This window comes from Herpailurus yagouaroundi, unplaced genomic scaffold (genome assembly GCF_014898765.1).
Source record: "Herpailurus yagouaroundi ecotype Mexico unplaced genomic scaffold, PumYag 165, whole genome shotgun sequence".
NCBI classification, from domain to species: Eukaryota; Metazoa; Chordata; class Mammalia; order Carnivora; family Felidae; genus Herpailurus; species Herpailurus yagouaroundi.
The window spans coordinates 16,115,040-16,129,857 of record NW_024412406.1 but is presented as its reverse complement, the minus strand read 5'-3'; the positions used below and the strand labels follow the sequence as shown (position 1 = coordinate 16,129,857).

At 35.9% G+C, this 14,818-nt stretch overlaps 1 protein-coding gene across 1 annotated transcript in view; it reads left to right on the top strand.

The window, feature by feature from the left end:
* PREX2 (phosphatidylinositol-3,4,5-trisphosphate dependent Rac exchange factor 2) overlaps positions 1 to 14,818 on the top strand; it is a 309,933-nt gene that overhangs the window by 134,979 nt on the left and 160,136 nt on the right. The window contains exons 11-15 of the mRNA XM_040487649.1: positions 949 to 1,049; positions 8,133 to 8,236; positions 8,873 to 8,922; positions 11,728 to 11,803; positions 13,764 to 13,836. Coding sequence (XP_040343583.1) covers positions 949 to 1,049; positions 8,133 to 8,236; positions 8,873 to 8,922; positions 11,728 to 11,803; positions 13,764 to 13,836 — 404 coding nt within the window. The remainder of the gene's footprint in view (positions 1 to 948; positions 1,050 to 8,132; positions 8,237 to 8,872; positions 8,923 to 11,727; positions 11,804 to 13,763; positions 13,837 to 14,818) is intronic.

The window sequence follows — 14,818 nt, the reverse complement described above, 5'->3', positions numbered from 1 at the left end:
AGCACATTGAACTTGCTGGCAACTTCAGTCCACAGAATTCAGTCCTCTGTGGCTGTAAGTGTAAGTCCTATTTCTGTAAGTGTAAGTTCTGACTGTTGGCCAGGACCACTCTCAGAGAGTCAGCTGACTTGGGATTTAAATTTCATATACAAAATCCATTCACAGCACTACCAAGATTAGGATTTGATTACAAAACCAAAGGATGGAATTCTTTTTTTTTTTTTAATGTTTATTTATTTTTGAGAGAGAGAGAGCGAGCGAGCAGGGGAGAGGCAGAGAGAGAAGGAGATACAGAATCCTAAGCAGGCTCCATGCTTTTAGCTGTCAGCACAGAGCCGGATGTGGGTCTCAAACTCGCAAACCAAGAGATCATGACATGAGCCGAAGTCGTACATTTAACCAACTGAGACACCCAGGCGCCCCAAGGAATGGGATTCTTGATGGGGTGGGGATAAGAGGACATGTTTAGAATTCTGTCCACCATATGGGATATGAATTTTTTTATTTTTATTTTTTAGTTTTTAGTTTTTAGTTTGCCTTCTTGGAGTTTCAAACACACTGGTTCTCTGTGCCTGAAAAGCCACATTCCAGACAGTCTGTTTCTTATATATTAAATCATTATTATTCTGTCTGTTGGATATCTTTAGGGTCTCTTATATTCTCTTTATAGTTAAAACTACTCTGAAATTTTCCATTTGTGTTTATTAGAGGTCTCAGTAAGTTGAATAGTTATTAAGTATAGTTTAGGTAAGCTATGGACATTTGTTTCCTAGGATAGAGTAAAATTTAAATAATTTTGGGCTTTGCATATGTGAAAAAATGCATGCTGAAATGCACTGCAAATATTTTTTTATATTTGAGACTCCTTCCATAGCTGCTTGATGAAAGCATGGTACAAATAGACTTTCAGAGGAAAAAATTAACTTTTTCACTGGATTTCTATTGCAGTGAATTTGTGTCATGGCTGTTGGAAATTGGAGAGATTCACAGGCCTGAGGAAGGGGTTCACTTAGGACAAGCATTGTTAGAAAATGGAATCATCCACCATGGTAATTCTTTTATGAAATTATTAATTATAAAATATTAAAAACTAAATTATTCTGTTTATCCACAGATTGCATGATTTCATTAATCAGTTTAACGTAGAGCAAATCACCACATTATAGGATGCTTATGTGTTTTTAACAACATATTTGAGTGACTAATAAATACAGAACTACATTTCAGGGAGTATGGGGTATGGTGATATATTTGCTAACTTTAACACGAACGACTACAACACAGGCAAGAATTAGAAATACAGGTAAGTGCGGGAGTGTGGAGGAAGGAATGGCAGGTTCTCACTGGAGTATTTGGGACTGCTTCATGAGGGAAAGGGCATTAAGGTTGCACAATGTAGAGAGTAGAACTCTCACAGGGACAGAAAGACAGAAGGATGTCCCACCCTGAGGAATGGTATAGGTGCTCAGGCATGGGAGTGAAAAAGTTCATGGTGGCCTCTTCAGGAACTAGCACAGAATGTCACATGGCAAGAGAGTATACTTCATGGATGAATATATGGAGGGAGGATGTGGTGAGAAAGGTAGGCACATCTGATCCTCTGTGTCAGCACAGAGCCCGAAGCGAGGCTCAAACTCGAATTGTGAGATCATGACCTGAGCTAAAGTCAGACGCTTCACTGACTGAGCCACCCAGGCACCCCAAGCTTGAAGAATTTCTAATGCAAAATGTGGGAGAAGAGAAAAAGAGGTAACTGTGAATAAATACGGCTATTGAGCTAAGGTATTTCAGTGTTCATTTTTGTTTTTAATTAGAGTGGGGTGAAAATGAGCTAGATTCTCCCAGTTTTTCCCCACCGCACTGGGTGCCACCGATGTAATGTGCCACCATCTATCCAGATAGAAATCATCTGGAATTCCTTTTTATCCCTCATGCCCTCAAACCCTGTGAACTCTACCACCAAAATAGGTCCCGAACCACACCACTTCTCTCCCTTCCAGAATCCCACCTTCCTCCCAAGCACCATCTTCTCTTTCCTGGCTTCCACTTTCGTCCACCATCCCTATGGTACTCCTCTTCAGATAACAGCTGAAGAGACCTTTTAAAACAGATGTAAGATCAAGGCATCCTCCTACTTATAATCATCTACTGGAGTCCCATTAAACTCAAAGAGAAGTCCAGAACCTCTTACCGTGATCTAGATCTCTTACCATGGCCCATACGGCCCCACATGATAGGGCCCCTGACTTCCTCTGTGAGTCAGCACATGGTATTGTACCTAACTCATTACACTGTGGCCACTGCAGCTTTCTGTCTCTCCCTTGAACACTCCAAGATGACTTGTTCTTGCCATTCTCATTCAACAATTATTTATTAGTTCCTAATATACGCCAGGGACCTTTCTAGGTGCTACAGATACAGCAGAAAATGAAATGATAAAAGTCTCAGTATTCATGATTCACATCTTCAATGACATTCTGACTCATCCCATTATTCCAATAAACTGCGTTTTTAATTTTTGAAATTTTCTTCATGAACTTATCACTCACTAAAATTATCACGTTATTTTATTTATTTATTACTTCTCTCTTTGTCTCCCATACTTACTCTAGCCACCAATCACAATATAAGTACCATAAGAACAGGAGTCTTGTTAGTTAATATATAGTAAATACCTGGAGTGCCCATCACATGTAGATGCTCAATAAATATTTGCTCAGTAAATGAATCAATGAATAATTATATTTTGAGTAAACAGATAATACCGATAAATTATATATGATTTTGTACTTGATTCTTTAACACTATGAAATCACCCTTTAGCATCTAGTATGCTAAAAAGCATCATCCAAAAACTTATAAGTAAATATCAAAAAGTGTTGAGCTACATGACTTTCCTCTCTGCTGCTGCTTTTTCCTTTCATCAAAGCCCGAGTCCGAGTGTATACTTGGGTCAAGAAGGGAATGTGTTTTGTCCTGTCGTCCATTGAAGCTCAAGTAGGTGGAATGTAGAGAGGTTTTGCATACAATCATTGACCTTCAGAAATCAGGAGATTCCTTTCTCATTTAGACCGCGTACTTCCAGGGACTATGTATTACCAATAGAACAAAGAAGGGAAAATCTGTTTATGATCACCTTGGTTTATTTTTTTCCTTACCAACTCTTTCCTTCATTCTGCATGTAAGATACTCTGCTAGGTGCTCTAAGGTATGTAAACATGAACTAATGACCTTTATTTCTTATGGTCTAGTAGTTTTTTTAAGCCTATCCTTTTATCCTCTTCACCAGGCAATCCAGCTATTGACCTATTTCCTTTCAGAAAGGCAGAAATCTAATAGGATGGGAAAATTAACTTTTTTTTGTTTTGCAGCGAGCACTGAGAAGGAAAAGTATTGGTTAACACTAGCTGCTGTAACAAATAAGTTTCAATCTAGTGGCTTACATTCTAGAAGCTACTTTGTCACTCAGGTAAAGTCCAGTCTTTGGTAGATGAGGTTGGGTGTTCTCCCCCACACAGGGTTTTGGTGTTTGATAGAAGCCCACTGATCTTCAGTGCAAGGCTGTTAAAGGTTGCCTTGAAGGAGTGGTGGAGTTTTGTTTTGTTTGTTTTAAATGGGCCTGTACACTTTCCATTGTGCCTTTTGTGTGCATGTCCTTGGGTGCAACTCAGTTATGTGGCCACTCCTTACTTCTTGCAAGAGAAACTTAGAAATGTAGTATAGCTGCATGCTCAGGAAAGACAAAAGCTAAACCAATTTGTTAAACAGTGATCCAATTTCTGCCACTGAGGCATAGCTCCCAGATCAATATAAGATCTATGGAATTATATTAAAGACAGAGTAATCATTATATAAACTTGTCGGTGTTTTATGATGATGTCAGCATGTAATAGTCATAAAAATAACTTTCAAAATTTCTATTTCAGTGGAGGTTTTCATGATTGTTAATTTAAGTTGTTAATTTGAGTGACTTCAAACCATTATGAACTAGAAATAAGAGAAAAAAGATCTTAAAGTTATCAACAATTGATGTTGCTATTTAAATTTGTTTAAAAGACTGTTTAAAAAATGCAATATTTTTTACTTCTATGGGATTATTACTATTTATTTATTTATTTATTTATTTATTTATTTGGAGCAGGGGAGGAGCAGAGGGAGAGAGAAAATCTTAAACAGGCTCCACACTCAGGACAGAGCCCAACTGTGAAATAATGACCTGAGCTGAAATTAAGAGGCAGAAACTTAACTGACTGAGCCACCTAGGTGCCCCAGATTATTACTATATTTTAGAGTTACACACTAATTTTGTCATGTTTTCCTGTTTTGACTAAGAGGTATCTTATGATAGATTAAAGTATGTTACAGATTTTATTTGCAAAGCTGGAAGGAGTTAAGGTGTGGGGAGAGGATGTCCTTTGAAAGGAGCTATTAGGTTATTTTCAAGCCATCCTTCCACTCTTGCTTTCATCTTTCATCAAAGGTGATCTAGGAATTGTATGATAATTAGTTACTTATTTGCATAATGCATTGGGTTCTGGAAATTGAAGATATAACTCTTATGGGTGGAATTTTACTGACTTTACAATGACAAAGCTGTTATTACTTTGCCTGAAGTCATGAACAACTACTCAAACATGTTCATGTTAATTGTAAGTTAGTACAAAGTAGAGTTGAAATGATATTTATTAAATATCTTTATGAACAGTCTTTTTGTGTCTTATCTGTTCTTCAGTTCAAAACTGCTGGAAGCTCTTGAAGGAATTACAGAGTTCCATAGAGAGGGAACCACCCTTATTTATTCTGTTAAAATGCTTCTCACAATGTTTTTTTAAGTTTTTTTATTTTGAGAAAGGGAGAGAGAAAGAGAGAGAGAGAGAGAGAGAGAGCAATCAAGGTTGGGGCAGAGAAAGTAGGTGAGAGAGAGAATCCCAAGCAGGCTCCACACTGTCAACACGGAGCCTGATGCAGGCTGAAACTCAACGATCCATGAGTTTGTCACCTGAGCTGAAATCAAGAGTTGGAGGCTTAACCGACTGAGCCACCCAAGAGCCCCTCTGACAATATTTTTAATTGCTTCCCTCTAATGAGAAAAAACATCAAGAACATAAGATTTTTTTATAAGGGATATCAGAATGAGAGAATTTCAGTCCTAGTCAACTTATCCCCCAACTCAGACACCACTTTTCTCCAATACCATTTTGAAAAGGAAGAAGGAGATAAATTCTGGATTAAAATTTATTTTGAAATTTCAAATGCAAAGTTTGAAATTATAACAATTGTTTGTCGCAGTTTGATTTTAGTGGCCTGTACTATTATTGTTATCAGGATTTGGTCAGTGGTGATGTTAGATTTGGCATACAGAATTTTTGTTACTAAAAGTAATCACCCTTTTTAAGTGTCCGAAATTAACCTGTACAGACCCCCCACAACTAGGGGTAAGAGAACATATTATGCTATTTCACATTAGTAATTTTATTAGAATGGAGAAATATGAGCCATACGTGCTAGTTTTATTGGTATGTGGTTCCAGCTGCATTCTAGTGGAAATAGAGTTCCTAAAATAAAGTTGAATGGACCATCTGTTTTAAAGAGAGCATGCAAAAAGAGTTGACTGTTATTGCCATCATTCACATTGCTTATATTGTTGAGAACTTCATAAAAGCAAAGCCCAGCTATACCAGGAATTATTGGGTTGAGGCAGCATATGCTTTCTGTATGATATGCTGATAATACTTTCTTGTCTGAGTCTACTATTTACATTATAAATGCTTAAGCAAGAATTCAGAGACCTCATTCATTATATCCGGTGGTGTGTGAAGTTGGCTTGTACAAACTTAAGAGAGCTGGTAATTAAATTTCTTAAAAACTTGCAAGCTTGTTGTGAGGCACAGCTATTATTAAAAATTAAATAAATAGTACATCAATTGTATTAGAAACGAAGTTCATAAATTATTTTAAAAATCTTTTAGTGTTTATTTTTGAGGGGGGGGGCGGGCAGAGCACAAACAGGGGAGGGGCAGAGAGAGAGGAAGACACAGAATCCGAAGCAGGTTCCAGGCTATGAACTGTCAGCACAGAGCCTGATGTGGGGCTTAAACCCACGGATTCCAAGATCGTGACCTGAGCGGAAGTTGGATGTTTAACCGAGTGAGCCACCCAGGCACCCTGAAGTTCATATATTATTAAAACTCATCACTTCTTAATTGTTGTACTACATTTTCTATGTTCTTGGTGTTATTTTTCTTCTGTTATTGTTGGTGTTATATAAAATCTATTATTTCTGTGTGATGGAAATTGTAAATAATAATGTATCACTGCTCGTCTAACTCTGCGTTCAGTGACTTTATTATGGTAGTTTGAAATTGACCAGTGTGGGATTATTTAATACCACAGAAATTAGTGAATACTACAAATCAGCACTTCTTCTTTCCCACCATCAAGAAAGCCAGTTGTTAAACATTTACCAGGGTATCCCTAGTAATATCACTGTATCGCATAGTTGCTTAAAAGATGGCATTAAGCAACCTTCCCCATAAGATAACTTGAACTCTCAACAACTCATAAACCCATTTTCCATGTTCAAGAAGTCGGGGGAGTGCAGTTGAGTGCAAAACTATTCACTGTTTTTTTTAAGGCAACAGCTAAAAGTTGCAAATTAACCCAAGATGAGTTGTCAAGGTCACAAGAGTTTGCCATACAACAAAGCACTCCATTTTGAATAGAATTTTAAACCACCACTTCTTTTATTGTGGCAGGAGACATTTGGGCCCAATGTTTCCTTGAATTTTGAAATATCAAGATAATCATTTATTTCAATGAATCTTAGGAGATAAAAATGAGAAGAGGTAGATTGCTGAGAAGAAATAAATAACTGGTCTTGAAACAAGCCATAAGATTTCAAAATATGTCTCTCAATATTATTTTTCTTTCACACATGCTTTTTTCTTTTTGGCTTGATCTGGAAAAAAAGATGCCAAAAGGCTGTGTTGTCTTTCTTTCTTTGGCAGCAGTCCTGTGTCGATCTGATGGCTGCAAGCCATGCACATAGTTTGGATAGGTTGGGGTAGAATAGCTGAAACTTCACGTGTGTGTGTGTGTGTGTGTGTGTGTGTGTGTGTGTGTGTGAGAGAGAGAGAGAGAGAGAGAGAGAGAGAGAGAGAGATAAGTCGTTCAGCTTTCTTCTGGATTCACCAAATGTAGTTCATGGAAATTAATTCTGACAACTTTTTCTCCCCCTTCAACATTTTTAACAAAAATAAAGGTCAAAGTCTTCCATCTAATCGTGAAAATAGAGCTTGTTGCAGCAAATTATCTCTTCTGCAAATGTTGCATTCCCTGTAAATAAAACATTTAAATATAAACTCTTTGAGGTTTAATTTGAGGTTTTTTTCTTTCCCAAAGAAAGTCTTTGTTAGACTGTGTGTAAAATAATTTCTCCTAAAAAGAAGAAAACTTGAAAGGAAGTTAAATAGGAGTCTTTAGGAATATGAAAGTCTTATCTCAAGGATGAAAGTGAAGGATGACTGTTCTCATTTCTGCTGAAAAAAAAAAAAATAAATGACATGTAAGAATAGCATTTCTCAGCTTAAGAAAACTGTTGAAATTTTGGGATAAGTTACATATTGAAATTATATAATCTACTCCAGAGTTCCAAACACAGGATAAATGGTCAAGATTGGTGTATGTGTGGTCTTGGCCTGTTTGCTGTGGGGTAAAACAGATAAATACTAACATTCACTTCTAGGACTCAGAATTGAATTATAACCCACGAATTAGATTATCCGCTCTTTAAAGGGCCCTTTTTGCTTGACTTTGTGGCATTGTGAAGAAATAGAAAATACAACTTTGTATATTTATATAAATAAAGTAATACACTATACACGTGCAGCACACTATGCTAGTTGAATGTTGCTAAACTCTATTTCCTAAATCATTATATGGAAACTATAAATGTATCATATAACAAAATCTTATCATGAATCTTACTGAAATAGTATTACTGTGTTAGGAAAACAAAAGTTTTTAGTAAAACTCCAAGTTTCAGTGTTTGGGAATTTGTATTTTATAAATTTGTTTGTATTTGCCACTTTTTATATTGTCAGTATTTTAATATATTGTTTCTATGTTCTTAGTTACTGATAAGCATCAATTCAAGCCAGAACAGATGTTATATAGATTTCGCTATGATGATGGAACATTTTATCCAAGAAATGAGATGCAGGATGTGATTTCAAAGGTAACATCCTCTCCCAGAACCTTTTATCAATAGCAGAATTCATGTCATACTTTACCAGGATGAAATGCTTTTGAGAGACTTAAAAGAATTCTTATGCCATAGAAAATGGCATAGGTAAGCAAGCCTCTCAATTCTTCTTGCTGTTTAAAGAGTTTTAGGGTTCAATCACTTTTTTTGTTCTCTTCTGTAGTTCTAAATGGAAGTAACGAAATTGCATTACTCAGAAGATCGTATATATTCAAAACAATGTCACATGTAGTAACAAGTGGCCATTATACTTGAATAAGTTAAAAAATAATGAAATATATAAAATTTATGTGACAGTTTTGTTTGCACACTTGACAAAATTTATATTGACATGTAATGAATGTGTAGTATGAGGTATTGCTACATAGATTTATTTTCTACTTATGTCTGTAAATTTTACATTTTAAGAAAAATAGTTTTAAAAACCCTTTTTATTGTTTCAGTTATATTATTTTTCTGATGTAGTATAATAGTTGAATAACTTTCAAATTGGTAGAGATTATACAGTGATTCCAGAATGTTTATGGTGGATTTATTTGTCTTAACAATTTCATTGGTCTGTCTTTGAGTGATCTTCCTTGTTTTTGACATATCTTTATTTTATAATAGGGAGTGAGATTATATTGCCGTCTCCATAGTCTGTTTACTCCAGTGATAAGGTGAGTCTGATTTCTAACTTTTGGACAACTTACAGGGAAATATTTATGTTACATAATAGGTAAATATCCTTCATTTGGAACCTCTTGGCTTATTTTGTTTTTCATCCATAAGTGAAAAGTTTACTTTTAAAGATTATTTTAAGTAATAACTTATCTTAAAATATTCCTAAATTTTCTGAGGCTCTATTTATGCAGTTTCTTCCATTCTTTTTATTCTGATTTCTAAAATTATTTGCCATTAATTCATACTAAACTACAGGTTTGATAATGAAATAATCCAGAGTTAATATTTAGTAAGTAATAGTTGACTGGGAGAGGATTTGGAAATACTATGATTACTGTATATTGGTTTTTTTTTTCATTAAATTGTATAATCGAAACTTGGATGTGTATTTTCATAATATTTCCTTCTAATACTTTTTTATCCAAAGAAAAGATTTTGTACTTGAAAATTAAAAATTATTTTGGAGTTAATAAGTAAAATTTTATAATTTTGTTCTCAACCATGATTTTCCTTCTGAAGAGATATGCCTGTCTTTTTGTAGTGGAATCATAATTAATTTTCAGTTTATGTCTTTAAAAAGACAGCAGAAAACTGAGTTTTTTATTGTTACTAATAAAAATGTTCAGGAGTATTATTGTATTTTTGTAACATATACACTTAAAGAATGTAGTGTAATGTTACACTAATTTCCAATGGGCAGATATCATTCAGAGTTTATTAACTGAAACTTAATATTCACATAGAACAAAAAAAATGGATGTGTTATTTCCACAATGAATGAAGAGGCTTTTCAGTTCATGGCTATGGAATCCAAATGTTTGATGTGCCATGTTTCTATTTTTCATTCTGGTTTCCAATTCCAAAGAAACTCAGAGCTTAAAAAACAAACAAACAATAAATTCAGAAGTTGCTGTTTACGTGTAATGGAATGCCCACTAATGTTTTATAGAGAACATGGTGCAGATCCTGGAGGAAGAAACAGAATCTTGCCCATCACTTCTGAAAGTGCCCTGTTCACGTTCACAAACAAGTTTTGTGAAGTGAAAAGAAGTGAAAACGAACTCATATTTATGGATTCTCTGCTAGGTTTCTAGCAGACACCCTGCAATTATTTTGGATAACTTAGTACTAAAAGATGGTTACTTCACTCAGTACTAATTGGCTACTTAAATTTGTTTTCCTGCTAAACTAATAAAAAGCAATAGTGGTTACATTTTTCATGTCACCTGTGTACCTAGGTACATTTTGTATGTGAGAAAATGTACTCTGAAAAGATCTCTTAGCTGTAGGGGACTTCTTATCAAGAAGGTTACCTTCTGTACGAGCTGATATGAAGGAATTGTTCTTTGGCTAGAAATGACAAGTGTTTATGAGTTGTCAAGGGAGAATTTATAGGGAAAAAAAGCCATAAAACGGATGGAATGTATGATAGTCATGCTTTTAATATGTGTGAACTCTGCTTACAAAAAGAAAAATTGCTTGGGTGAAGAATTCACAGCCCCACATGTGGTTTGTAATAGACTGATTGCCCTTTTCCTTCTTATTGATGCTTATGGAAACCAAAATGAAATGGGTACTGAGGTATCAGAAACATGGAGCTAGATTTTAAAAGAGTTTTTTAGTGTTTATTTATTTTTGAGACAGCGTGTGGGCTTATGTGTGGGGAGGGGCAGACAGCGAGGGGAGGCAGAGGATCTGATGTGGGGCTGCAAGTCACAAACCGCGAGATCGTGACCTGAGCTGAAGTTCCATCCTTAATCAACTGAGCCACCCGAGCGCCCCTAAAAGGATTTTTTTAAAAAAGAATCTGCTGTGATTACTTGCTAACCTAGTGTTTTTATTACTAAAATCTCAGAAATTTCAACCATATTTGAGGGACTTTTTTTTTTTTTATGAAAGTGGATAACATGAGGTGAGCATTAATTGTAAATTGCTGACGGGCTGAAGAACTGTGAACAGAGCTAGTAATTATTTATCACTTCAAGTTGTTTGAGGTTCGGATCTTTTGACATTTTGAAAAGACTGTCATTTTCCCTTTGATCCAGCCCTGCAAAATGAATGAATTATAGATTTCTGCCCTTGGGGCCCCATTCTGATCAGGAACACTTTGTTGGTATCTAACTTAACTTTGAGTGATTTCTCAGATCTGAGAAGTCTACTGAAAGGATAGGCTGATGTACAGTCGGCTGGTTCCCTTGGTTCCCTGGGGATGTGGTGTCACTTGTCCGTGCTCTGATCAGACAAAATGAATGACAGGGTTCTCAGCATGTTTACCTCAGGACAGCCTTGCTATCTGCCACTGCAGCTGAGCCGAACGAATAATCTTCTCGTGTGAATCCAGCCTTCCTGGAGAATTCAGGAATAAAAGGGTTGCTTTATTCTCTACATTTTGAGGACGTGTGTGTGTGTGCGTGTGTGTGTGTGTGTGTGTGTGTGTGTGTAGAGTCTATCTTGTTTTAAGGGAAGAAGTTCTATTTTGTTATTCTTTTATTAATGAGATATTATATTTCTAGCTATGTTATCATCAGATAATAAAACAGTAATAATCTACTTGGTATATAAGAAAATGTCAAAGAAGAAATGTCCTGCTTTGATATCATTGTGGGTCTCTTCTGATATGAGCTAATGGAGGAGTTTTTAAGTGTTATATATACCTTGTAAACCTCTCTTATTTGCACATAATTTGGACAATAGGTTCAGATTGTATAGAATCTTCTGTTGCACACTGATATTCAATGAAATGTTTTCCTGCGCTTACTTGTCCTCTTGCTTAATGGTTTTGGCTTCTGTTTCCTTTGTAGAGATAAAGACTACCATTTAAGAACCTACAAATCTGTAGTCATGGCCAACAAACTGATAGACTGGTTAATTGCACAGGTAAATAGATAAATAGAAGTTGCTGAGTTACTTTCACTGCTGCTTTAAACTTTGAGATGGTTTAGGAACTTTTTTTTAATCCCAGATGGGACGCAGTGAGATACATTGGCCAAGTGTATACAGCTAATATGAAGCAGAGTTAGGAGTTGAATCTAGGTAATCTGACTTCAGAGTCTTCAAACTTGATTTTTATGTTATATGGTTTCTCAAGAGGAAGATGTTCCTATTTTTAAAGTATCAACTGAGATCCATCAAGAAAACTAAGTGTAATTCGAGTATCACTGAAGTGTACCTATTCACATACACTGAACTTTCATGCAAGTGTGTATTCTATTTTGAAGTTGAGATTTTAGATTAAACCAATTACCTTTAGATAAAAACTAATTCACATATCCAGTGGGCTTACTAGAGTCAGAGCCTTTTACAACATTGTGGTCAATACGTGTCATTGGAATTGGTTCTGTACTTGGTATCAGAATTAGGGTTTCACATAGAAATTATAATCTCAGAGAATTCCCATGAACTTGTACTTTATGTTGACTCTGTGAGAAAACTGAAGAAAGTTGTTTTGTTTTGAAGCAAAATTTGGTGCTTAATAAAGTTCTGACTCCATGGAAATCAATGAGCAAACAATATTTCTCTTTTTGGCTTTTTTTTCTTTTCTTTTTTTTTTTTTTTTACTTTTCAAGTGTGAGCATTAGAAGAATAGAATAAGCTGCTCAAAAGCTGGACCGGGTTGCAATTATTTTTTTTCTTCAGATTTTCTGAAGGATCTGTTACAATAATGTCTTTAGAAATTCTATGTAGTAGAAATTGGGACAATGGACTGGGACTTCGGTAACCTAGCATCTGATGATGGTTCTGCTGATACATAGTTTTGCAAAGTTGGACAGGTCACTTAAACTCTCTGGATTTTATTTTCACAAGTGTTTATTACTACTTACAGGAATTATTATCTAACAGAGAAACAGGCACAGGGATATTAGAATAACTTGTTAGGACTAACAACAGATACTTTAAAACAAATGAGTGGACAAAACATACAAAACATGCATTGTAGGTGAATGATTAGAAGCGTGAAAGCAAGGATGAAAATAAGCACAGAGTTCAGGCAACAGTATGGGGCCAACCTGACTAGGAAGAAATAAGATGAGACAGCACTTTATAACCACAAAACTTACAACTGTAAGGTTTATACATACATACACACACACACACACACACACACACACACACATACACACACGTATTCGTATATATGAATATATTCTTAATATGAATTACATACTTAATATGAATAAATCAGAAGTTTTCTAGATAAAAACATATGTGAGGTAAAAACGTATGTATTGGGCTTTCTTTATTGCTTCAGTTGTATGATCTGATTATTTTCTCTGCAGGATAGTGACAGAGAAGCTTGCACGTATAGGCTCAGCCAGACAACCTACTTTCAGTGTCTTACAAGTCATCTGACGGTAGTTGATTTCTTTAGGTGTCCTTAAAGAACAAGGCCAGGAAAGTGACAGCACAGATCATGCACAATGATTTTTCATTAATTGTATTTAGTGTGTTTTCAGTATTTGGTTATTTTCTGGCTGCACAGTTGGTGTACAGGATTGAAAAAATAAGAGAAAGGGATCATTTGTAGTAGCAGTAAATTTAAGTTAACTTATATATTTTCATATTTAAACACTGTGGTTTTTCTCAGGAAATATTAAATCTTTGCTTTTCACTTAATGTCAAAAAAAGGTATTTTCATAATCAAGTGGATAAATATATCTATCTATAAATCTATATAGATATATAGCAATTAGGTACATTCTGGGCTTACAAAAGTAATGTATGGTGTAATAAATGAATGGCTTTGTCAGTGTCATGCTGGGAATGTCAGATGAGTTAAAGACAGAACAAAGCCTTTGGTTGCCTATTAAGTTGTGGTATATTTTTATGTGGTTAACAGGGGGATTGCCGTACCAGAGAAGAGGCAATGATATTTGGCGTCGGACTCTGTGACAATGGATTTATGCACCATGGTAAGGGATTTTTGCCCTGGGAGTATCTCAGTATTAAGGCATTTCAAGATGAACCAGCAAAACTGTGTGAGTCTTGCCACTTGTCCATGCTGGGTCACCACATCTGCATTCAATTTCACCACTGGTGCCATTGTTACATCTAGTTACTATTATCTACCAGTTGCCATGACTTCCCTTCTGTTTTTCTAGACTGATTCCAGAAAAGCAAAAGCTTCAACTAGAAGTTTTGGTTTTTTTAAAAAATAGCTTTTTAAAAAAAATGAAATAATTTTAGATCAGACTTGTAGTTCTTTTGAATGCCGGTATATTTTTAAATAATTAAATAAGGGACACCTGGGTGGCTCAGTTGGTTAAGCATCGGGCTTTGACTCAGGTCATGATCTCACAGTTTGTGAGTTCCAGCCCTGTGTCAGGCTCTATGCTGACAGCTCAAAGCCTGGAGCCTGCTTCGGATTCTGTGTCTCCCTCTCTGCCTCTCCCCAGCTCACACTCTGTGTCTCTGTCTCTCTCTCTCTCTCTCTCCCCAAAATAAACATTAAAAAACATTTTTTTTAACGTATATTTATTTTTGAGACAGAGAGAGACAGAGCATGAACGGGGGAGGGTCAGAGAGAGAGAGGGAGGCACAGAATCTGAAACAGGCTTCAAGCTCTGAGCTGATGGCACAGAGCCCAATGCGGGGCTTGAACTCACGAACCGCGAGATCATGACCTGAGCCGAAGTCGGACGCTTAACCAACTGAGCCACCCAGGCGCCCCCTAAAAAAAATTTTTAATGATTAAATGAGAACCTATATGGTGGGTAATTATTGTTCTTTTTAGAAAAAGATCTTTTATTTATTTGTTTTAAATGTTTATTTATTTGAGAGAGAGAGAACAAGTGTGTGAGTGGGGAGAGGGGAGAGGAGAGAGAGAAACCCAAGCAGGCTCCTCACTGTCAGTGCACAGCCCGACGTAGGGCTTGACCCCACCAACTATGAGGT